This window comes from Pezoporus occidentalis, unplaced genomic scaffold, assembly GCF_034315485.1.
Source record: "Pezoporus occidentalis ecotype Australia unplaced genomic scaffold, CSIRO_AGI_Poc_V1 ctg12, whole genome shotgun sequence".
Lineage (NCBI taxonomy): Eukaryota > Metazoa > Chordata > Aves > Psittaciformes > Psittacidae > Pezoporus > Pezoporus occidentalis.
This window is the reverse complement of record NW_026912994.1, coordinates 2,905,595-2,930,760: the sequence shown is the minus strand read 5'-3', so window position 1 is coordinate 2,930,760 and position 25,166 is coordinate 2,905,595. Positions and strand designations below refer to the sequence as shown.

At 35.0% G+C, this 25,166-nt stretch overlaps 1 protein-coding gene across 7 annotated transcripts in view; it reads left to right on the top strand.

The window, feature by feature from the left end:
• SLC35F5 (solute carrier family 35 member F5) overlaps positions 1 to 21,959 on the top strand; it is a 33,068-nt gene extending 11,109 nt beyond the window's left edge. For 4 of the 7 annotated variants that reach the window (XM_062605547.1, XM_062605575.1, XM_062605565.1 and 1 more), the window contains 12 exons: positions 638 to 700; positions 2,746 to 2,827; positions 4,188 to 4,378; positions 5,983 to 6,064; positions 6,865 to 6,952; positions 7,527 to 7,591; positions 7,958 to 8,062; positions 8,548 to 8,707; positions 12,265 to 12,355; positions 15,791 to 15,945; positions 16,409 to 16,497; positions 17,381 to 21,959. In XM_062605547.1, the coding sequence (XP_062461531.1) occupies positions 638 to 700; positions 2,746 to 2,827; positions 4,188 to 4,378; positions 5,983 to 6,064; positions 6,865 to 6,952; positions 7,527 to 7,591; positions 7,958 to 8,062; positions 8,548 to 8,707; positions 12,265 to 12,355; positions 15,791 to 15,945; positions 16,409 to 16,490 (1,164 nt within the window). In that variant the 3' untranslated portion in view covers positions 16,491 to 16,497; positions 17,381 to 21,959. Of the gene's footprint in view, positions 1 to 637; positions 701 to 2,745; positions 2,828 to 4,187; positions 4,379 to 5,982; positions 6,065 to 6,864; positions 6,953 to 7,526; positions 7,592 to 7,957; positions 8,063 to 8,547; positions 8,708 to 12,264; positions 12,356 to 12,547; positions 13,081 to 15,790; positions 15,993 to 16,408; positions 16,498 to 17,380 lie in introns of those variants that run through there. The other 3 variants (XR_009962162.1, XM_062605583.1, XM_062605594.1) reach the window with 3 other exon arrangements.
• The last annotated feature ends 3,207 nt before the right edge of the window (positions 21,960 to 25,166 follow it).

Below are 25,166 nucleotides of genomic sequence, written 5' to 3'. Positions count from 1 at the left end.
TTGTGTTTATTAATCTGGAACAAAAATACTACATTTACAGATTTCTCATTTCAGTAATGATTTCTAAGTTAAACACTCATACCTTACTTTTATGCTGTCTTCTACATTAGGGGATTTGTTTAATAGGTTTCTTACCAGCATGGTAGAACAGCAAGCTTCAGGTCGGGGAACATGGTTAGTAGTGCTTGTTAATGTGAAGAAATGAAGAGTAAAAATTACACTTGACCCCATCCTAGTTTAAGCCTTGTTAAAACTAAAGCAGAGTTCCAGGTTTTTATGCAAAGGAACTTTGCCTCAGTAAAATGAAGAATCAAGAGGCTTGTTGTCAACACATGCACAATAATCCAGTGAAACAGGGTTTGCTAAGACTAAACTTCACAGTTTTGTCATTCTAACAGCCTGATCTGCATTGCTATCTGGGTAGTTGAATTGAATGGGATTTTCTGGGAGATACAAAGAATTACTGAAGCTACTTACTGGACTTGTAAACCCTCTTGGTTTTTGGGGGGATGAGGCCTGGAGGGAGAAAATGCAATAGAACTGTGGAAAAAGGCATTAAAAAGTTTATTCTAAAAATCCCCCACAGTTATTAATAACTGTGCCTTGATATATTATTGATTTAAGGTTCTGTAATTAGTTTGCAGATGCTGAAGGTTATTTTGCTGCTTGTACAACAGATAACACTGTAAACAGTTCTCTGGTAAGTGCCTTAATTTGTGAAGGTCAATGCTTTACCATAGCATGACACCATTATACAAACTTACTGTTTTTAAAATAGGCGGTCTTAAATGTAAAGTGTTTGGCAAAGGGAATTGCCAACTTAGATGTTACTAATAAGCATTGCAAATAATGGTGTTGCTTATTGTAAGAAATACAGGTTCTCAGCTCAATAAAACACTTGAATGTTTCTGTACTAGTTTGTGAAGTAAATATTTGTCATGCTAAGGAAACGTTTACATATTCTCCTCAGTAGCTGACAAAGCAAAAAGTGGAGAGCCACTGGTACAGCCAAACAGTTTTCAAGACCAAAATACGCAATGGAATCAGTTAGTTGAGTATCTTGTATATGAATTGGTTAGTTGAGTGTGTTGTATAATGTGAACCCGCATTGCATTTTGAAAGAGAAACGCAGCGGATTCCTTCCAGTGGATGGAGCGATTACTGTATACTGAATCAGATGTCAGTACTGGTATTCTGCTGACAAGCTGCATTGCCAGATAGCATTTTTGTGGTGATTTTTGTCATCAGTAGGTGACATATGCCCCTGTGGATCACAGAATGCTCTTTAAATCACATGCCTAAATCAGAGGCCAAATTGGGAAAGTATCCAGAACACAGAACTTACACTATCTCTGTAATAGAGTAAGGGGAGGCAATTGCATGTTGACAAAACTACTTACAGGTATTTTATCCTGAACAGGGAGTCGAAGTGAGATTTTTCAGAATTAGTCTTCATTTCATTCTCCCCCTCTCCCTCTCCCAACTTTATTGACATGTAGGAATAAAATTGTCTGAGGTTGCTCAATTCATTAAGATCCTCTGACTCTAGAAGCAAGATTCATCATTAGCCTTGGAGAATTTTGCATTAATTTAAACATTCACAAAAAATCTGATCCTAAAGAAGGACCTAACCAAAATGGAGCTACCAGATCATTCTCATTACTTGACTCTTAGAGTTTATTAACTTTATTTAAACAAGCAGCTTAAAACTTGTGTTGTTACAAGTATTTTTAAGCAATTGAAACTTCTGCTAAGTGCCCATGGTGGTACATCCCTCCACCCCCCATCCCCTGGGCTACTCTGCTATCTAAGGAATTTCTGTCAGGCCTTGGCCTTTGTGTAATGAGTTGGGTGGTGAAGCATCCCTTTAACTCTTGTATGGCTGAGAACAGAGGCACTGATCATACCAGGGACTCCTGTCGCCTTGATAATGTGGGAAGCAGGAGTAGGGATAATCAGTCATTCCCTGGCAGCATTGGCACATTCCTTTGCTTGATTGTACCCTGAATGGAACAGTACCATGGTCACTGGAAATTTGAAAAGTTTCTAGTAATTACCCACTCAGGTTGTGGCCAGGGTGGAAATTTACTAATGACTAAAGCCAATCGTCTTGTGACTTGATAAATACTGGTCTTGAGTGAGGCCCTTTGAGCTTTCCTGGACTGTAGCAGGCTATGAACAGCATCCCCTTCTGAGTGGGATGCCTCTCAGAGTTCACAGGCTTCCCAAGTTTGCCATAATGAGAGGGCCATTGCTGAAAGCTGATGATGAGACCTGGATTCAAGTCCTCTGACTCCTAAGGGAGTTTTAAAACTGAGTTAATTTTCTAAAGTATTTTGGCTTTTAGTTTATAAGCATTTATGGTCATGGGAGGAGAATGAGCATGTATTAATTTTTGTATGTGAATTCTTATGGGTCTCATTTATCATTTGGACAGAATCTGATGAAATGTCCATGATTTTGATGAGCTATATTCTGGAGATGAGTTTTTGTTCATGAGGATATACAAAAAAATGCGTAGTTATTTTTGAATAAATGTTACCAATATGTTTAACATAAAATATAATTTATGTATGAACATTTTTGGCAATCCTGTCCACTGTGTGCAAAACTACTGTGTTAAATTTATTTGTTATAATGTTCACAAAGCTTTAATTTAGTTTTCTAATTTGCTAAATTAATTCTACTGCTTATAATTTAAATATCCTGCTTAACTGTATTTTTACTTATACTGATTCATTTCAGAGTGAACCTTTATATGTTCCTGTAAAGTTTCATGATTTGCCAACTGAAAAAAATGGCAGTAATAATAGTGATGCAGAGAAAAGTGAGTAAAGACTTTTGGAGTGCTGAAATGCCAGTTCTTTGTGAAAGAATTACTTTCCTCTTTGTTGGTATAAATGCTGTCATGTTGCAGGACTTTGTTTTGGCCTTTTGGGTTTTTTTTTTCTCTTCACCCCTGCCTTTTTTGGTTTTGGGTTTTGGTGTTTTTTTTTCCTTCTCTTTACTTAAATCTCTTATTGCTTGAATTGCGGTCTCATATATTTACTTTCAGGTAGAGAAAACATAGGCCTATCGTTCAGTTTACCTTTCTTGGTCACTACAGATCCAGCCTATGTTTATCTCAAGGGACCAGCTGGGTTCAGTACTTGTGATTCTTTCCTTCTGGGCTTGTATGACCAGCAGCAGTGAGTCAGCCTCTGGAAAGACATGCTATTGTCCTTTTTAGAGCAGGAGCAAAGCAGTCAAAGTAAGAATTTTAACAGTCTATGTGCATTCTGATTTTATTTAAGCCTCACTATCCCATGATAGTTGCTGAAACAGGCCTAACTGTCCCAGACAACTATAGATAAACTGGCTGTCAGAGAATCCTATTATCTGATCCAAAATTGAGGGCAAAAGAGTCCCTGCTTACAAAAGGGAACATCTCTTTGTTGATTTCTAGATGATGTGTTAAGAACTGCTTTCTTAGGCTCTACAGTGCTATGTTAACATGCACTTCGGGGTTGTTTGAGCTGTAGTTTTTCCCTTTAGATATGTTATTTATTTATTTATTTTAGGATATTAGGTATTGTTTCATATTGAAACACTTAATGATACTTAAATAGTGATACTTGAAATACCCTTATAAATAAAATGTGATCACGGTTTACAAGCTTAGTTAAAGGATGGATTTCAGTTGAGCAAGTGACCTTATGATCTCTGCTAAGCTTTGAGGTCTGTTGGACACTCTCATCCTCCGAATGAAACACTGTCCTTGCAGTTAGGTATACTTGTGTGCAGTTTTTGGCTGTTTGACTATTAAAACAATTAAACAATCTTATATGTAATATTTATCAATACAGAATAATTCCAACTTAAAAATGTGTTGTTACTTTGCATGGATTTTTTTTGACTGTGACAAGGGATGGTGCTTTTCAGCGTGGTTTTTGTGGGTAAACAACTGTGCTGATTGAAAACGGTAATTGTGCTTTGTCTTATTACTGGCCTATCAAACACCAAAATACTAGCTTAATAGCTAAAATTAATGGTGTGTCTTCTATTCTTATATAAACCTGTTATTTGTCAAATATTGTAATCAGTGCTGTATTAGAACATGGTAGTTTTATTTGCTTATGGCTTGAAAAGTTTAATGGTAATATGCAGCTTGTTGGTTGTTTTTTTTTTTCTTCTCTTTTCTTCCTAAGCTCCCAAAAAGCCTCGTGTAAGGTTCAGTAATATTATGGAGATTCGACAACTCCCATCAAGCCATGCACTGGAAGCAAAGTTGTCTCGCATGTCATATCCAACAGTTAAGGACCAAGAATCGATATTAAAAACTGTAGGAAAACTTACTGCAACTCAAGTAGCAAAAATCAGCTTTTTCTTTTGTTTTGTGGTATGTGTTTCATTCTTTCAGAAGACTTAAGTATAGATGCATTTAAAACTTGTATAATAATAATGAAAGAGTATTGAGATGACTTGTATTCTTTATGCTTCATTTTATAAATGCACTATAAGCATCAAAACTTTCCTCATGCTGGACGTGAAGGTGCAGCTTCTTAAAGGGAGGTTAGTAGAAACAGATCCCAATTGTGTAGTTAACTGTAAGGGCAGTTATGCTTTTGTGCCATGTTGTCCCCTGTTGGGTGTGTTTGGTACAGCAAAAACTAGGGTTACGTGCACACTGTTAGTAGCTGCAGTGAGACTGCATGAAATGGGTAGATGTCAATGTGTCTGCTTTCTGGGCAGTCACAGAAAAAGTACCGTCTCATGGCTCACTGTGGCATTGTGCCCTCCAGTAGCATGAAGAGAAGATAATTGTCCTTTAGCTCCATGGAGGGCTGGGAGATCTACTTATGAATCCATTGGTTGCTGCTGTTTCTGCATCATGCCTGAGTTCTAAGGGGAAAGAGAGCTAATGGTAGCATGATTTTTGAGAAACGGTAAAAATGTAGAGAGCAGATCAGTTATAGCTTTCCCAGAAGTAGCTTCACTGATACTGCTGAATAGATTATATGTAATGTGGACCCACCACTACTTTTCCTCAGGAAGCAGTGCTCTTTAAACGTTTGAAATAATAATAAAAATGACAATAATAATAAATATTTTATTTCTGGACCAGAAAATGGTGATGTACATTAAGAAAGTGCACACAACAGCAAGAAAACAATAATCCACTCATTAGTGATTTTTGGATGGATGAAATAGCTTTTTAAAAAGTTATTTAAAATTCTGTGTTTCTGTGTGTGTATATATATGTATACACACACATGTAGAATTTCTAGGGTAGAGTCCTCATGTTCGAAACAAATCCTGTTTATGCAGTTTGTGGATACTGCTACCTATATACATATTTCTTCTTGGACTGTATAAATATTTCCACCTAAGACTTTAGAGAGTGGTAACTTCCTTGAAGATATATCTGAGATCTTATTAATGAGATTTTAATCATGAAACGATTAAACGCTTGCCGTTTATTCCTTTAAGGAGGAATTGACAGTCATGAATCCTTCCAAAATATTTTTCAGGTACTGAATGTAAACTGCTTGCTTTGTAGGTTGGAGGTGTGTGCCAGTTTTAAGTACTCTTAAAAAAAAAATCTCATTAGGCTGACTAAATGTCCCGTGTATCTCTGAAATGTGCAGTTACAATCTTGAAGCAGTTGCAAAACACCTCAGAAGAATCTTTAGTTACTATAGGATAGTTGGTATAATGTAATTTCAATCATTCAATTATTTTTAAGTTCTTAAATATGTTATTTCATTATAAAACATGTAGTTGAATGTGGTTGGTTTGGTCCAGTTCTAATTTTGCTTCTGTCTTCTAATGTACCTGCCACTTTAATAGAAATCTCTTTGAGGTAAAAGTCTCATTCTGACTTTATTTTTGGATACATAGTTGAATTATTTTTTTCTTTAAGTAGGATTTTATTGCACTGAGAAACTTAAACTCTCTTGTTGCTATCCATATAATCACAAAATAATATTCCTTTTCCCCCAGTGGTTCTTGGCAAATTTCTCTTACCAAGAAGCTCTGTCAGATACCCAGGTTGCTATAGTTAATATATTGTCATCAACCTCTGGTAAGTTTTATTACACCACCAGATGTGCATTATAAGGCTGTTTATAACATAAAAATCTCTTTGGTTACAATAGACTTATGTAATCATTTACCTATGGTTTTGGGTGAATAGGAAGGCTTAAAGCCATTGAATATGTGCATTTAAAAATTTTAGGCTATCCTCATGATTCCCCTGCTTCTTGATTTTCAAGTTTGTGTGTGTATTTCTGCAGTTATGTCTGTATTAAAGACATATATTGGAAGTGTAATAGGTTTGAAGGAAAGGTGGTGTAACTTTTTATTAAAATAGATATAAGTCAGAGTAAAGTCTTCTTGCTAATTATTATTTGTTTGTTTGTTTAAATGGGTTTAGGGGTAAGGATGTTAAGCCACCTAAATACTATGTATATCACTTGCTTGTATATCACTTGCTTTACAGGTTTTATGCAAGGCCCTAATACAAGCTCTAAAGTATTTGAATTATGTGACAGTCCCATGTTTTGAGAAGTAACTTTTGTTGTTTAAAAAACAGTTTTAAAAGCACAATTATGTGATTTTTTTTTTTTTTTTTTCAGTGACTTTTCAGGCTATTGCAGTTTTGTTAGTATGGCTAGCCTTTCTCAGAGTTGAGCCTGTATTTGCTCATCTGAGAATTCATATCACAAGGTGTTAGTTTCATAGTAGTTCCAATAAAAGTTAGGGATGCTAAGATCAAGTAGTTAAAACAGGTATATGTAAAAGAGAAGAAGAAAAATGTGCTTTTTTCTGGACTAAGTAGGAACGAAATTTGGTTGTATAAGCTCTTCTTCATTTCTTTTGCAGGGCTTTTCACTTTAATCTTAGCTGCAGTCTTTCCCAGTAACAGTGGAGATAGGTTTACCCTTTCCAAATTATTAGCTGTCATTTTAAGGTAAGATAATGGGCTGGAACATTTGGTCAAGAACTCCCTGATACCATGAGAGAACTACTGTACCTATGGTATCTGTGACAATGTATGATATGCTTCACTTTTTAAAAATTGTTTCACAGATAAATTGAACAAGTGAATTAAGTCTGTTTAAATACTTAATATCATGAACAATTATTGAATTGCATGCTCCTGTAGGAAATTGGATTAAGTAAGTTTCTGTTGGAAATATGTGGACTTACTTTCTTGTTCAATTATGGTTTCTTTGTTTTTGTGTAGATGCGGGGCTGGGGGGGAAAGGAAGAGGTTTGACATTCAGTGTTGTCATCCTGTTTCATTAACTGCCCAGTTCAAGGAAGTTAAAAATGGAGTTGGTGTGTTTGGTTTTAGCTTATGATAAGGCCTTAGCAAAACAGAACTCCCTTTGGCTTTTCCAGAAGTGGATTTTGATTAACTAAAAATACCTAAAGAGAGAACTCTATTATTATATTTTTATCCCCTTTGTTTTTGTTCTTTTTCTTTGAAAAACAAACTTCTTGAGTTTAAGTAACATTTTACGTTCCTTCTTTTTCACTAGCATTGGTGGTGTGGTACTTGTTAACCTTTCTGGATCTGAGAAATCTGCTGGAAAAGATACAATAGGTATTTACCTGTTTTTTTTTTTTTAATCCTAGAACATGCAGTGATAAGTACCATCTTCTAACAATACTCAATAGGTCACATAGCAAGCTATAAATTTCTTACTTGTATAACATTTGACAGTCTGGATTTTTAGTTTCAACTTCTGGAACTGGATATTTATGATTATTTTTTTCTATATGTATATAGTTTAATTGGGAAAGTATTTACATTTTTGAGTTTTCTACAGTTTTCCAGGCTTTTCATATATAATAGCTTCTGTAATAAATTATTTACCTCTGACAGTTTTATAATAGGCATGTATTTAGGTATCTTAGTGGGCATAATGTATTTGGCATGCCTGAAGTGACTGTTTTTTTCATTTTACAGGTTCCCTTTGGTCTCTTGTAGGAGCAATGCTGTATGCTGTGTACATAGTAATGATCAAAAGGAAAGTAGATAGAGAAGATAAACTTGACATACCAATGTTCTTTGGTAAGACTGAAAATGACCCTATTGAAAGTTTTAATTCAGTGTGTGATTAAATTGTTTGCTTTCAGGCACCGAATTGTATAGCAGAGGTAAAGGGACTCAGAAAAGCCAAGGAGGTGGAAAAAGCCTATTGTTTGCATGGTTATGAGTACTCCAGAGACTGGTTGTGTGAATTGTTTCTTCTTTACAGTCTTAACAATGAAAGATAATACTACCTGTAGGAATGCAGGCAGTCCCTTTGACTCAGTGCCATTTAGGGTTTTTTTTTTTCCTTTCTTTCTTTTTTTCCCAAACCTGTAAATATCTGATGTAATTGTTGTTTATGAATTTCAGGTTACATTTCTTATATTAATTTCCTTTTGATTTAATATCATGTTTTGTTGCTGCTTTTATGTATGTATGTTGTCAAAATAGCGTAATATAGCTGAGGTTTTAGTTATATTTATGGATATGTATTATGATTTATCTAATATTGTCTTTATACTCAGGTTTTGTAGGGCTGTTCAATCTGTTGCTGCTGTGGCCAGGGTTTTTCCTGCTTCACTATACTGGGTTTGAAGCATTTGAGTTTCCCAATAAGCTGATATGGATGTGCATTGTTATTAATGGCCTTATTGGAACAGTTCTGTCAGAATTCCTCTGGCTGTGGTACGTAATACATGCTTTATGTATGTTTCACAGAAATTGTCTTACCTGTGTTCTCAAATGTTGAGATGGCAAATTGTCTAGGTAGGGTTTTCTGCCTTTTAAAATTTTTCTTCTGTCCATGTTGAGTTGCAGGATGTCATCCATGTCATAACATCCTGTTTAAGAGCAGCAGCTTGACTTCTAAAAGTAGTCATGTATCTTATAGTATTTATTAAGATACTATGTTGGTCAGCTCATTCTAGAATTAGCATATTGAGAAAAAAAGACTTTGTGCTACAGAGTTGCAGTAGTAATGGGACAGCATGATTTTCTGTGGGAACAGTTCTTTAGTTTCCAAGACCTTGTGCATGTTGGATATATACATGAGCTAGAATCCAGTATTCTATAGTTGACAAACTTGTTTAAATCTTCAAATACTGAATGAGAAAAATCTCATCAGAACGTATTAATCATGAAGATATGGCAATTCTTAACCTAGCTTTTCTTTAGTAATTTAATTATATGATAGTTTGGATAGGTCATCAGCAGAGGATTAAACATCAGACTTCTAGATGAGCTGCTCAGAAGCTGTAGCAGACTTAAACCTTTGCATGGCTTTTAAAAGCACAGTGTTGCTGGAGAACGGTTCGGTAAGTCAGGCTCTCAGCTTGAGAGAATTTAGGAAGTCTGAGTTTCTTCTGGGCCAGCATTAAGTTAAAATAGGGGTGTAGCAGAAAATTCTACAAGTTGTAAAGTCTGGTTTTATTCTGGAAACCCTGAGGAAGAGTTTCCAAAAAGAGACATGCTTCCAATGCTGTACTCAGTGAACAGTTACTCAGTGAACAGTGTCAGTTTTGGTCTTAGTTTTGAAAAGGTGTGGCAGTTTGTGAGCTTTTGCCTGAGAGCCCTTGGTGTTTGGGCTCTCAACTCAGCGGTAGAGAGACTGGAAAACCTCATGGGATAGCTACTCTGAAATTGAGATGTCTGTTCTAGGATCCTAAGTTGTGTGACAACAATAAAAGATCTAGGTGGAGTTCCTTGAAAGTTCCATAAAAACTTTTTTGTGTATGTGCATTGTTTTTGTTTTGTTTAGTTTTGTTTTCAGAATAAGCTTAAAGTTTAGAAAATTTAATCATGACATTTTTTGTTCGTTTGCAAACTTTTACACCAGTCTTAGTTGTAAGTGCATTGCAGCATATGGTTCTTTGTAATTTAAGTTATTGATGGAGTATTTTTGTGATGATAATGCCATCATGTAAGATGAGACTGCACTTCAGTATCAGTTAGTAAAAAGGTTAAGTGTGATTTCAACATGGGCAAAATAACAAATGAAACTCCCCAAACCCCCAGACTTGGCCCTTATACCAAAATCAAGTATTAGCATAGGGTTAAGTACATGGGTGTGCATGGGTGTGACTTTTTGTGTGCATGCCATTTGTGTAATTACTTAGAATGATGATCCAATTGAAGAGCTAATTTTATTTCCAGTTCCATTTCCCTAGAATTTTGGACTAGGACTAATTTCAGAGTTTGTGCTGACATCAGTCACCCTTTTAGCTGTCCAGTGTGCCACAAGTATCATCCTCTTTCCTTTGGAGTAAATATTATCATTTAACCTATTCATTTACTCCATCCGGTGACATACTGCCAGCTTGCTGGTAGATGTGACACTAACAATTTTTTCTCCAAACTAGCTTATAAGTTTCACTGGATTCTGTACTATTTATGGTGTGCTGATGGACAGGATGGTTCTAACTCTGAAGTAGCCAGTGCAGAGATACAGAGATACTCTATTATGGTATAGAAGGAGACTTAGAATATTAGGAAGGAAGTTTGCAACAATGCAGAGTATTTAAATTGCTTTGTTTCTGTTCTCTTGCTTTCTCATCTGCATACATTTTTCTTTGCTTTAAGGACACAGAACATACAAAGTGATTTTAAATACCTGAACTGGTAATTTTTGCTTGCCTGAAAGTCAGTCTTATGGAGGACCTACTGATTTGGCATGTATTTCTCTAATTAAACTGGAAGAGTTTAATTAGAGAAATACATGCATGAAGTCATGTTCTAGAAAATGTTTTCCAAATACGTGTTCAAGTCTTTGTGTTTAAAAGGTATTAACAAACTTCCATGAGGTGAGTGAAAATAGCACTGCTGTGATGCTGCATCTGTTTAATTTTTATGGTAATCAGACTAAATAATGAGAAGGTAAAAAGACAGATTCCAGAATTCTGCCAAAAATTGCAACTGCGGGAGTTTTCCTTCTTTAAAAATCGCTGTATGCAGGACTGATTTCAGTTCCACACAAAAGCACAGCTGATACTGTTTTCAGTACTTGCCAAAGATGAAGGTTGCCTTTATCTCGTTTAAATAATTTTTGGGTGCCTTTCAAATAAGAGGCTGACTCCGTAGTGGGCAGTACTGATATGAATTGGGTAGATACCCCTTTCTGTTTATTTTGTTCATATGGTAGTCTGTCTCATAGAGGAGTATTTGCTAAGAAGCTTCACTATGCTTGGTAACTTTTGACTTGGTCAGCCATAAAATGGAAATTGCAGTTTTTTGTGTTGCGTATTATGTTCTTCACTTAGTATTCAAATGGCTCAGACTAGTCATGTTGTATTTGTAGAGGCTTATATATTTATAAGGCTTGTATTATATATGTTGTATTATATATGTTGTATTATATATGTTGTATTATATATGTTGTATTATATATGTTGTATTATATATGTTGTATTATATATGTTGTATTTATAGGCTTATATCAAAATGCCAAAAATCTTGAGAGCTCATCTGTGCTCTGAACTCTGTCCTACATAAGCTTTGAATTACTTTTTTTTTTCTAATTTAAAAAGCCATTTTAGTCATTTGCAAACTAAACAAGACTTGCAAAGGAATTTGGGAAAAAGGGTCAGTATTCTGGGGCTGTTTGAGTACTACTCTGTCATGCATGTAGTTTTGTTCTGTCATTTAAATAAATTATAATAGATTTGTGTGGCTCAGTAGTTTAGTGAAGTCTAAAGACTTTGTTCCTGCTTGAGAGATATTAAGAGACCACTTGCAGAACACAGAGAAGTCTTACAGAGACTCTGAAGAATGGGTTCAAGGTTGTATTTTAGAATGAGATTTGAAAAGCATAGTTTGTTAAAAATTTGTCTGCTGTAAAAATGTTTTTCTTTTTGGGTATCATTTGTAGACATCAGTAACCTTTCATTTTTTAATTAACCAGACAGGGCAAAATAGATTTAATTGCTGTAAGCTGGTATTAAACTATTTCAAAATGGAAACAAAATGCAGGTTTTTCTAGGTGGGGTCACTCCGTGTCAAGTAGGGAATTTTTCATAATCTCAGAAAGTTTGTGAGGGAATCAAACCTCACTCCAGAAGACATCAATAGTCTAGTTAAGAATTCTGAGCAGTTTTACAGATTTATGATGGCGTGTGGTATCTTTATTTTTGTTTATTAAAGCAAACAATATGTAGCACGCAAATGTCTTCTGCAGTTTGTATTAATTCAGTTGTATTTTAGCTTTTAAATAAGACTCCTTTATTAATATATTTTTAATTGTCTTTTAGGGGCTGCTTTCTTACCTCATCACTGATAGGCACACTTGCGCTAAGCCTTACAATACCTCTGTCCATAATAGCTGACATGTGCATGCAAAAGGTAATGTACTTACCAAGTTCTGAGCATTATTAACAGAACTTCTTTGAATTAAATAGTGGTGTTATTTTTAGCAATGTATACAATGAACAATAGTTTACTTCCATTTCTTTTTAATAATCTCTTGATATTGACAGTTACAGTAATCTTGCATTTACAAATGTGCACTTGTACGCTTAAATATATGTGCTTAAGATGCAGCTTGTATGAAAAGTACCCAGAGTCAGCAAAGGCTGGCCAAATGTTTTACCTTGAGCAGGCGTTTTTCAGAATTAAACAACTGCAAGTACAGTGCCACTTAATACCTTTACAGTTACAGACTTGTTATAGACTGCCTATCTTGAAGATACTCAATTAGTGACAAAACCAAAAACGTGCAGGTTTACCACAAAGGAATGTAGCAGCTAAAATGTTTAATTGCGCTTTATTAGATTCATGCAGATGTTAGGTTTCCAATTTAACTGTCCTCCTTCAGGGTAGTCTGGTTTCCCTGGCATTGAGGTAAAAGCTCTGGAAAGCCTTGCATGTAGAGAAAGAAAAGAATCTGATAATATGCGTTTAGAATAGAAACAGTATGAAGTCAGCTTAAAATGCTTCTCAAGCTGTATAGATATTTTGTTTTCATGCTGATGGGCTAGAATTCCCAGTTACAAATATTTAATTATGAACTTCAACTCTGCATACTTGAATTTAATATTAAATAAGTGGCAAGGAATATAAAATTCTTAATTTCATGTGAATAGTGATTATTTAGCATATACTTTATGCAATTATTAGGGTCTTTTTGTTTGGGATTTTGTTTGGCTTCTTTTGTTTGTTTGGTTGGGGGATTTGTTTGGGTTTTTTTCCCTTTTAAATTGAGGTCATTTACTTAATGTCAATGTGGATTTCAGAAAATAAATCTGAAAAAGGTTAAAAATAAAAAAGGAAAGTCAAATTAGAAAATAAAAGGAGAGTCGGAGCCTGAATAAATACTTGCATAATGAACACGTGAGGTACACTGTGTTTCATATTAGTAGTAGCTGAATATTCAACATGGAAATACTGCAAAACCTTGCAGTGATTCTAACAGTAATAAAACATTTGTTGGCAAGATAACTCTGTGTTGCTGTTTATCTGCAATATACACTTGAAACATAAATTAAATAGGAAAGTAAATACCTAATGATAGTCACTAAGGAAACAAGGCAAAAAAAAAAAAATCTGTATACTTCTCCCCCAAAAATTCGGTTTAGTGAGGTGGAATAAGGTTTAGGTGTGAGCTAATGCTGGTAGCAAAACCCGAGAATTTTGTGTGTGTGCGCGCACGTGTGTATGTATGTGTATGAAAAGCTTAGCTTGTCTTCTGAAATGATTACTCTAAACTCTCCTCTGGAATACATTGAAAAATTGAATATGCTTTTTTTAATTCTCAATAAACAGCTTAATGCCTAGGCTATTTAATCTGAGTAAGCACAGAGTCCAGATTTTTAAAATTAATTTGTTCTTCGTGTACTCATGCAATATTGAGGCATTTTAAGTAGCAGAAATATCTTTAAAACTCTGCTGGATGACTTTCAGTGGATGTTGGTAATACAAGGGCAAGTTACATTAACTCATTTTTATAGTTTGTGACGGTCCAATTTTTATTTATATTACTGATATTTATAAGCAAACAAAAAAGCTGCACAAATGTAGCTAGCTATCAGTCTTTCTGTACACCTTCTGTTTGCTCTTTTCTTATTTCTTGTTTTAAATCTTCCACTTCCTGTGTTGTCCCACTTGATGTGCTTGCAGCATCTTTCATGATCTGAATCTTCATGCCTGATCCATTTCATCCACGATTCTTTGCTGCCACTTGGTTCCTTCTGGAGCTTGTGTTCTGTGTACTTGGTCCCTTCTGTTCCTTTTATTTTTTCTGTCTTTGTTTGAAAAGGCTGCTTATTCTCTTTCTCTGGGCAAATACAGAGCCTGACTGATTTTATGAAGCTGGCCATTAGCTGACAATGCTTCTAACGTCTTGCCATATGCAGGAGAGTAATCAGGGAGGGGTTGGGGGTTCCTTTTCTTTTTTGTTCCTTTTCTGATTCATATGTGCATTTCACATTTCTGTTGCCCTTCCTTCTTCCTGTGGCTGTTATGTCCTTACTGTCTAAGTTTCTGCTTCCTGTCTGTTGGATGCTTTTAGCTTGTGGCTGCCGCTTGTATATTTATGGGAATGGAAACTTTTTTTAAGAAATTGCTAGTAGTAAAAGCACAAATGAGTGATTAAAGGCAAATTCCTGCAGAATTTAAGGTTGTTTGTACGAGTGTGTTTGTGCACGTATGTCTGTGTCTTACAATATGCATAATTATTAACTTTCTGGGTATTAGTTATTCTGTAATAGTCTGGCATAAATCAGAATCTTAAGAAATTACATCCAAAATTTTAATAAATATTTAAATATTCCTTTTGGTAGCTTACGTGTTTATAAATTTCTATTAGACATCAGTAAGATAACATAAAGCTCTTAAAGCTGCAGTTCATTAGATTTTTGAGAATGAGCATCAGCGCTAGGTATCAGATCTGTACCCTTTTTTCCAGTTTTCAACTTTGCAGTTTTTTCCCACAAGGGGGAGCTATATTCATGGTTCATTGCTCTGTTGGCCTCAGAGGTGTTTCAGAGGCTAGTTCTTGTTCTTGTGTCCTTGATTTAAAATCATAGAATCACAGAATAGTTTGCGTTGAAAGGGACCTTAAAAATCATGGCATCCTATGGGCAGAGACCTCCCCTAGATCAGGTTGCTCAAAGCTCCGTCCAACCTGGTTTTGGACACTGCCAGGGATGGAGCAGCCACTGCATTTCTGGGCAACCTGTGCCAGTGCCTCATCACCCTCTACCTTTTTATAATTTTAAGTTTTAAACAGTGCCAGATAATCAATTCTGAGTGTAGTCGTAGATAAAATACTAGTATAGCTACAAGTAGAATTTAATTTAAATTGTGAAAATAATATGCCCTACCTTTTCTTTAATTTAAAAAGAGGATTTCCAGTAGCATAGTCTTTCTGTGTGCATTGATTTCAGCACTTATCACTTAGTGACAATATGTTCATAGTGAGCAAACAGATGTACAAATCTTTCAGGTGAAAGAATTTTTGAAGTGTCTGATGGACTTTCTCACTGGTACCAGTCAGGCAGCTAAAAGCTCAAATTAAAACAACTGGAAATGGAAGTCTTCATCCACATCACAGTGCAAACATATGTTCCACTATAAAGCAGGGACTAGCAGAGGAAAGTTATTCATTTACTAGAAGTAGCAGTGGCTATAGAAATTGTACCAAATAACTTGCCCAATTTAAATTAACTGAAACTGCATATCAAACTGACAATAATAATTATCCCAAATATACAATATGTGTTTTATTTGTTTATTTATTTTAAGACTATTGAGTGAATGATGTTTGTGTTTTAATTCCAGGTGCAGTTTTCCTGGTTATTTTTTGCAGGGGCAGTACCTGTATTTTTTTCTTTTTTCATTGCAACTCTCTTGTGTCACTACAACAACTGGGATCCAGTGATGGTGGGAATCAGAAGAATTTTTGCCTTTATTTGTAGAAAACATCGAATTCAGAGGTAGGGCAGTCACAAAGTATAACCATATCTCTTCTTTAGCCTTTCCAGTTTGTCATACTCTTTTTCTAAGCCACATTACTCATACAGTATTTATTTTAATCTGATTTTATATTCAGGTGTATTCAGGTGTACTGATTTCTTAATAGTAGTAGTTGCCAATCCATTTATTAACCTATGTAATGCTCAAAAAATGGGAAGAGGTGAAGTTTCTTGACATTTTAAAAGAAGTTTCCTAGTGGCTGTCAGTTTTCTTTTTTTTATTTTAAACTTAAAGCCTCTGTGATAACTGTCGTACCCAGAACAAGCAGTTAAAATCGTGCAACTTGTGTCTACTTTATGGAGTTGAGGGGTCTTTGTATGTTTTTAATGGTTGCAGTTCAAACAACTAGCATACATAGTACTTATGTTGGTTTCATGACAAGCAATTTAATATTACTGTATAAGTACTTCTGTTTCTTTTAAGAATGCCAGAAGAAAACGAGCAGTGTGAAAGTCTCATTCCTATGCATAGTGTTTCACAAGATGGAGACAGTTGCTGTTCATAGACAAAAGGTATGTTTAATAAACTACAAACAATGCGGAGAAAGGTAACGATTGGTTTTCATCACCACATTTGTGTTATATAAGCACACATTTTTATAGGGCATACAGTTAATCTTGTGCCGTATTGATAGAGTTTTGAAGGGTATCGTCAAAATCATTATTATTCATCGCCAAGCATTATTCTCACCTTGTTGCAGCTCTTGGTCAATGGTTTTGAAATGTAGTTTTTTTTACTTAAGAGCATTACAGTGTTCATCGAAAATTGGACATGAATTGATAAACCAGAAGAGGCATATAACTTTTTTGCTGTTGAGGTCTCAGTTTGGGCTACTGCTGTTGATTGAAAAAGTCAATGTTTAAGGAAGTTTAGAAGACATTGCTGGACTTAATCATTATGGGTCTAGAAAATGCAAAGGAGTCTTTTTGTATATGTGTGTTGACAATTAAGCTGTTAAATTACATTTAAATATCAGGGAAAATTATTTCTCATGATAAGGATAGGGAAACTAGACTAGAATAGCTAGGGAGTTCACAAAATACCCCTCTCTGACGCAGTTACACAAACCTGTAACAGGGACATTACATGGTTTGTTGATACTGTCTAGGACCATAAAGGCAGTTTAGGGAACTCCCTTAGCCCTATGTGTCAGGGTTTTAGTTTTCAAATAACACATGCAGAATTACATGATGAGAAGTATATTTTCATTTTCCGATGTTGCTTAAATCTGATAATGAAATTAAAAAATATCCTAACCAAAACAGTAATTGTGATGTCTTAAAACACACAGGTTATTTATTTTTACTAGTAAGTTTGAAACAAATACATATGGAGATTCCTTTTTTGGTGATCTTTAATTATGTAGCCCTGATAATTTCTTTTTTTTTTCTTTAGTTTGAAAATGGAATGATGCCCAGCGAAAAGACAATCTGCTGGAAAAGTCCCTAAGGAATCATGTTCCAGTGCCTATTCTGGATTTGTAATAAAAATAAGAAGTTTCAGTTCTTTTGGAACTCTAAACTTTACCTCTTTCTTGCTTTCACCTGGTATTATAAATGAACAAATTTACTACATGCCTATCACCATAGAGAGTCAGTCTGTCAGAGCAACCAACCTGCCTTATCACACAGAGCTCATGGAGTTACTTGACAAAATCAAGAATCAAGAAAACAAATGCTGTTAAAGTGATTTCTTTCTTTAGCTCACGATTTTGTTAAATGCTGGACAATGTTATTTTTAAAAAATACTTTCAAATGATTTATATAAATAAGTTTGCAGGTCATCAAGTCTTACCAGGCTTTCAGATGAAAAGCTAAATAGAGATGTTACCTGTAGTAAGTACAAATTAACTTTTTTATGTTGTATAAACTATTTGGATATTAATAGAAGAAAATAGAGAAATAATTTATTAAGTTCATTCTAGTAATTATTAAGGCAGGATCTTTGTACGGTCCTGGAACACTACATATATATTGTATTATGCCATTTTCAGAAGAATTGTAATGGCAATATGTGCCGATGTTTAAAAATATTTTGCTACCTAACAGTCTGGAATGTTTAAAATTTTAGTGAATGGTAGATTATTAGAAATTATACTACATTTGGGTATACATTCTCAAAATCAGTGTTTGTTTTAAAGAGACTGATTCTGTAACCCATTCTTATTCCCAGTTACCTTACATGGAAAACTAAATTTGAACATTTTCATGTGTATAGCTGCCAAGTTCTAAGCGAGACCAAATTAATTGTGAAAGTTTTTGGTCAATGGGTTGGCACTACACTAATTTTCTGAACAATCTGGAAGATATAGGTGTCTGCATTGATATTCCCCCTGCCCCCCCCCCCCCCCCCCGTTGCATTAATAAATTTATTCTAAACCTGATAATTTTCCTTATAAACTGTTCTTTTCCTTCCACTGCAGTGCTTATGTCCTGTTTGATTCTGAAAAGTTATGAATAGTTATATTCAGGAATATTTGAAATGAGTCAATGCTACTTTCCTACTTCTGGCCTATCAGACACATGTAGAAGTTAATTTTGGCTTTTGATGGATTTAATTTTTTTTTGTAATTGATGGAGGATGGATTTTCAGCTTACAGTATTCTCTTCCATGTAGCAAGGTTATTCATAATGCAGGTTATCTCTAATGTCCTTCCACACAAATACAGAAGGATGATATAAAACAAATGTCTTTTCGTATTCTGACACTTGGAAATTATCCTTCCAAAAGAAATTTTGGTGGTTTGTCGATACAACTGCCAGACAAGATGAAATGCTTGATTTGGAAGGGCTGATTAGCAGGAGCTAGAATTTAATGTAAAAATCTGCAAATAGAGAGGGAAGGAAAAATGAACCTGGGGACTATTCTGGTTAAATATTGCACCTTTATCAAAATTTCCCTTCCAATTTTTAATATTGAATTACCTTCAAATTTCAATGGTCTGAGGTGTCTCTTGAAGATGAGATAGTACATCTTTCTTCGGACACCTGAAATAGGAAGTAAAAGACACTAACAAACCAAACAAACAAGAAACAACCACAGAAAATCCCCCCCCCAATCCCCAAACAAATAGGATTTTATTGCATTTACATAGGCGTTTTGAGAAATGTCACTTTTCAATTTCCAAATGCTATGAGCAAAAGTATTGAAAATGCAATTTAGGGAGTTTCCTTAGTTGTTTGGTTTGGGGATTTTTTTTTTTTTTTCTTCTAAATTACGGCAAATTAGAGAATGTTAGCTTCAACTTTTTTCTGAGAAGTAATGTTAAAGCCTACTTGCAATAAAAAGTTAATGTCTGTTTTTAATTAATGATATGTTTCAATGAAATCATACTAAATATATATTAACTACAACTTAGAATCAGTCAGGACTTGTGGCATCAGCAAACTAAGCCTGGGAAAACAGTTTGCTTTTGGATGGGCAGTTACAGTATTTTTAGTGGAATATTCTAGTACTATTTTTTGAAACTGGTCATACTGATAGAATTGGAGCAGTGTATAATGGACAGTTGCTGCTCATATTTGTCATTAGGTTCATGGCTTAAAGATCATCACAGTCTGCCATGTATATGAGTTCTGTTAACTTCCACTGTTCATTAGTTGAGAGGTAATAAGTAGTGTAAGTACTAAGAAAATACTTGTCTGTTTCTGAGCCCAGGTAGGTTGAAGAATGTTGAGTAAACTCAAAGTTAGGGCCTTTCCGCTATTTTTGTTGTTAACAAAAATGTGGTGTGTTTTTTGTTTGTTTGTTGTTTTTTTATTACTATTTTTATCTAGGGTATTAAATATTTTAATCATGGAATCATGTCACGAGGTAGCTTGAGCTTTTGAATTAAATTGCAGTTCTTTAAAGAGTAAGAAACAAAGGAAACTATCCTTCCAGAAAGGATTTTTAAACAGTGGTGCCCCTGTAGTTACAAGAAATGTGTTAGGGTTTTAATTACAGAAGCTATGACATGTAACATTTATTCCTGCATTTAATAGAATGTGCTGAGTTTTTTTTCTATAAAATCTTGTGACTTTTATTACAAGAATATTTTAGAAATATAATGTCTAATTTGAAATGTAAATTGTGTAGCTCTCTAATGGGTGCTTGGTAAATGCACAAGAGATTTAGCTTTGATTCTCAGGTACCTCTGACATAATGGAGACATGCTGGGTTTTTCTTTCTCATGACACAACTGGAATGTGAAGGAGCTCTCTTATAAATGCTTTATCTCTGTGTGCTAGCATAAATTATCACTGCTCTTACTGTTTCAATTTGGCAGTGTCTTTATTCTGATTTATTTCTTGTAGGAAGCACATACAGTTTAAAAAAAAGTAACGAATTTTTATCTCCAGCATTTCTTGGAATGTCATTAGATGCTTAAGGAACAGTGATTTCCCATGCCTACAAAATGGAAAATGAATACTACATGTGTTGCTCTGTCAAACAGTTGAACTAATTCCTGTAATCTTACGAGACAACCAACAATTTCTTCTGTGTGTGTGATTGAGGTTTTAGAACTGTTTGGGTTTTATATATGGAGGAAATGATGATAATTTGCCAAATGCCACGTAGCATACCTTTGCTTTTAGGGTTCTGGTGAGTCTTGTATAGTTACATACACTGTGTACTGCACTCCAGAACAAAGGGGAAAAAGGATTTCATTTTTTCTGGGCATTTTCTGTCAGGTTTCAGTCATGCTGAAATTGTGTTCACTACAAGGTGCTGCTGTAGGTGTAATACTAATTCAGGAAAGAACTGAAATACACGTTATATATCAGTACTTGACAATCACTTAAAATATGTGGCCCATGAATGCCACTGAAGACACTGAGGGCCTTATGTTTCTGTTGCCCAGTGTGCATTGCATCATGCTTGTTGGCTTTTTGCTTGTGGAAATCTATGTAAGGTGGGGGCTGTAGTATGTGGGTGATTTGGCTGCTTTTGGAGCTGAGCTGAAGCAGACTGCACACTGAAACTCGGAAGCAGTGAGGCGAAGGCTAAGGCACTGCCTGGTTATCTCACTGTGGTGTTGCTAATGTATTTTGTGGAAATATGATGTTAAGCAGGGGTATTCTTAGAAGGATAAACCATGGTGCTGCATGTGATACTTGATCTGGTATGATGGTATATGCATTACATACCTCCTTGTAATGAACTAACAAAGATAGGAGAGCCTGCAAAGTACTTTTCTTGGTGTGTGCTGTTTTAATTGTCATTCCCTTTCACAATACCCATTATGCCTAGGTACTGCTATTCACAACTGCGATTGCTTTAAATAAGGTTGTAAAATGACTTCTTTGTAATTCTTGGTTCCATCTCTCTTTGTGTTGAATGTCGTCATTCCTATTCCCTATTAAAAAATCATCCTATTTTAGGGAAATTAGCAAAACCTCCTATTTTAGGGAATGAACTAAGCCCCCTAGAGGAGGGGAAAAAGCAGTTAAACTTCAGACATGGGGTGTGTTTATGAACACACTTTTAAATTTCATATGAAAATGGGCCTCACTCAGTAAGGCAGAGTATGTTTCTGTGATTCTAAATGAAGCTAAGAAGTGGCATACTCATCAAGAAACAAAACCTAGTATTAGTATCACAATGCTCAGTTATGTGGCAAAGTGTAGAATGGTACTTTTAATCAATTTTCTTTATTCCGGATAAGTTTTGAGTTAGTTACCATTTCTGTTATGGTTGTCATATGTAGAGCATGCAATTTAATAGTAGTATTTAAGTGTTGGTTCACAAACAGTTGTTGTGCATGTTTGGTTGGTTTTGGTTTGGTGGTGGTTTTGTTTTGTTTTTTTTAATTCTTATTATTTTTGTCATTTTTCTATAAAATTCAGGATTGCATTAATGCTGTATTTTGTTTTACATGATCATTGCAGGGCATGATTTCTCAGGGAGATATGTATGATGCCATGTGTTGTGAGAGCTGATAACTAACTCCTGCTTATAACATTGTTACAAACATTTTCACGTTTCACTCAAACATTTCCATCGTTTAACTTTCATGTTGAATTCTTTTACACTTGCCAGGTGTGATGAGAATGTTAAGAGTATTTAAAGGACAATAAAATACACTCTGCCTAATCCTTCATTGTTTTTTTTGACAGAAATCCATTCTAAACTGATGCTGCAATTTTGGTGTAGTTTTTACTTTATGGTACTGTGCACCATATAAACTAATAGTTACACTGCTGATTTTGAAGCTGCACTTATGGCATGACAGTGACAGGACAACTTTCAAAGTTAGGCAATACTAATACATAATCTGATTCTGGGGTGAATGACACAAATGTATTTGTAAAAATTTAATGATACGAATGAAGTCTGTTCACTTTGGGGATTTTTGTTTGTGTTTCCAGTACAGCTGCTTTGGCTAGACTGGGATTTGATCCAAAGCCCACGAAAGTCATAGATAGCATTAATAAAGTAAAACTTTACCGAAAAGAAACTCCGCAGTCAGGTTGACCTTTATGCCTTTGCAGTATTTCTGTCTGCAGAATACATTTGAAGTGGTTTGCTTTAAAACGTCAGTAATATAAATTTGAGGGATTTTAATCCTGATAAAATGGTAAGCATACTACTGTAAGTACTCACAAAAATATTTCCATATAGCCAGCATACAGCTTAATTATTTAGAAGGCAAATTTGTTTTGCTGCATGACTTCTCTTTCAAATCAGCAGTACAAGAAGTGTTAACCACTTAGTTGTATGCTTCTAGAAGAACTTTTTGTCACTAGAACATCTGGTTGTAGTCAGTAGCCTTGAGGATCAACTTCCTCTTAATGATTTCTGATTTGACATTTCCATTTACATCCAGTTGGCAAAGCATGCAATGGGACATTTCCTTTCCTCTCTTAGTGTAAAGCTACTGTAATTGTATTTGGCTGCCCTAGTTCTCTATATTGTTAGAAATCTAACATAAAACAGAGATCAAACACACAAACGTGCCTCTACTTGGTTACCTGTGTTCTCACTCTCCTCTGAAGTATTGCATTGTTGCATCCAGTGCTAGTAGGTTACCAGACTTTTTCTGGAATGCCTCCTGTGATGTGGAACGCATCCACAATTTCATCTGGTTTCGTATCCTACTTTTAAAAATCATAAGGACCTTTTCTCTGAGGATTTTTGTAGAAAGCAACTATTTAGTTCTACAAGTGCAGAGTTCTTTAGCTGCATCTCAGTTTATAAAGTTGCATCCAGTGTTCTTTTTTAATAAACTTTCAAGTGTTTTGTCAGGGAAGGTGCACAAATTTTGTGTATGTTCCGTAGAAGAAATATAACTGGATACTGGAATAGCCTCAGAAATAAAAATTCAGGGATGTTTCTGTACTTCCTCACATGTTCCTGAAGTTTTTCTGGAAAAAAAAAAAAAAAATTTTTTTTTTTTTTTTTAAACCAGCCAAAACCAAATTCGATACTTGACAAGGTGATGAAATTGGCCATTTAGCATAGAAATAGTTTTATTATGTGCAAATCACTGTGTTTTCATTAGGGATATTCTTCAATATATTACTGATGTTACTAGCCTATAGATCCTTTCTTCCTTTTCTGTTATAGGTGATGCTTCTACCTAAATCTGACCTTCTGCATGCCAATTAAATGAGTTCCTCTACCTGAATGGGTAACTTCTAAAATATTTTAGAATCTCCCTTTTTTCCCTTAGCTGAGGGAAGAGCAGGGGCTTTCCAGCCAAATAGTATCCTTTATCCACAGGAGAAGAAAAAAAAACCAACACTTTAAACAAAAACAAAAATCTTAATTGAGAATAAAGAATCTTACTGGGCAGCACATAGAATCAGCTGTAAAATCATCAGGGTAATTTCTTGCATGGCCCAGTTACATACAGGAAGTGCTTAGTCAATAGTGTATTGGATTGATCTCTCTGATCTTCAGCTAATACAGGATGTAGGTGTTTTAAGTAATTTCATATTGAAGTGGAACACTTAAATGAAGTCCTGTGATTTGTGGGGGGAGGGGGAAACTACATGGAAAAAAGTTCTATTTGGCAAGTGTACATACTAAGGAGTTTCTTGCCTGTATTTTGGGGATTTTAGGTTGAGGGTTTTTTTTGTGTGAAGTGTGTAAAAGCTCCACATACCATCCAGTTGCAAGTGAGTGCTCTATTAATTGAAGATTGTGAGAGGCTGTTCACACAAAACTGTATTGAAAACTTAGCCAGTTGTTCAAGTTGATGTTATCTGAGCTTAATTAGGGAAATGCAATGAGCATGTGATGCAGTCTCAGCACTGTACAGCTGAAGGGGTCCTTGTAATGATTTAAAATTTGTGTAAGTTCTTTTTGGAGTGGGTATTAGTAAAACAAAATTGTTCATGAAAATTTCCTTATTTGTTTATGCAGGTTGATTTATGAAACTTCTAGAGCTAGTGTGCATTAAGAGATGCCCAAAACCAGTTGTTAGTAGTTTTCACTGTGGTCTTGGCATTGCATTTTGTACTACATTTCAGTGAATTCTGAATAAGACTTTTAAAGCAGAAGCTGCTTTAAGTGAAGAACTTCCAACTGAAGAAAACTTCTGTTTGCATGAAGTCTGCACTGTTTGCTGTTAATTCAGATATTCTGAGAGCATGGCTAGTTCCAGGTGTGTATTCTCTATGAAACATCTTTTAATCATAGTGTTTTAACCATTTTCCTTATTGAGACCAGGATGTGAATTCCTGATGTCTGTTGCATTTGCACTCAAATACTTGATTTCGGAGTGTGTTAAGCCTTGATCTATTTTTGACAAAAAAAAAAAGAAAAGTAGCATTTTTATCTAATTTCCATTTAATGATAAGTATATTCATGCAAGGAAAGACATATAATCATGGCTTGATGCAGCAATTTGAAGCCAAGAAAACAGCAGGATGGCACTAGTAAATCTGAAATGAAGATGCATGTCTCTTCAGAAATGCATTCTGGTTTTTTAAGCCTCTTCGTACCAAGTTGGTTCTCTCCTTTTGCCAGAATTACAGAGGTGAAGCAAGTACCGGAACTTTTGCCCTTTGTTTTTTAAAAATGGACATGGGCTTTTGCCCAGAGTGTCTTTGTCCTGTCACTTCATTTTCAGGGTGTGGGGGAGAGAGGGGAGTGGTGGTGATGGTCTCAGTTAAATGAGAAATATGGAATGAGTATTTTTAATTAATGTCAGATTTAAGATATTATTTTTAAATTTTCTGTATTAATATATTGA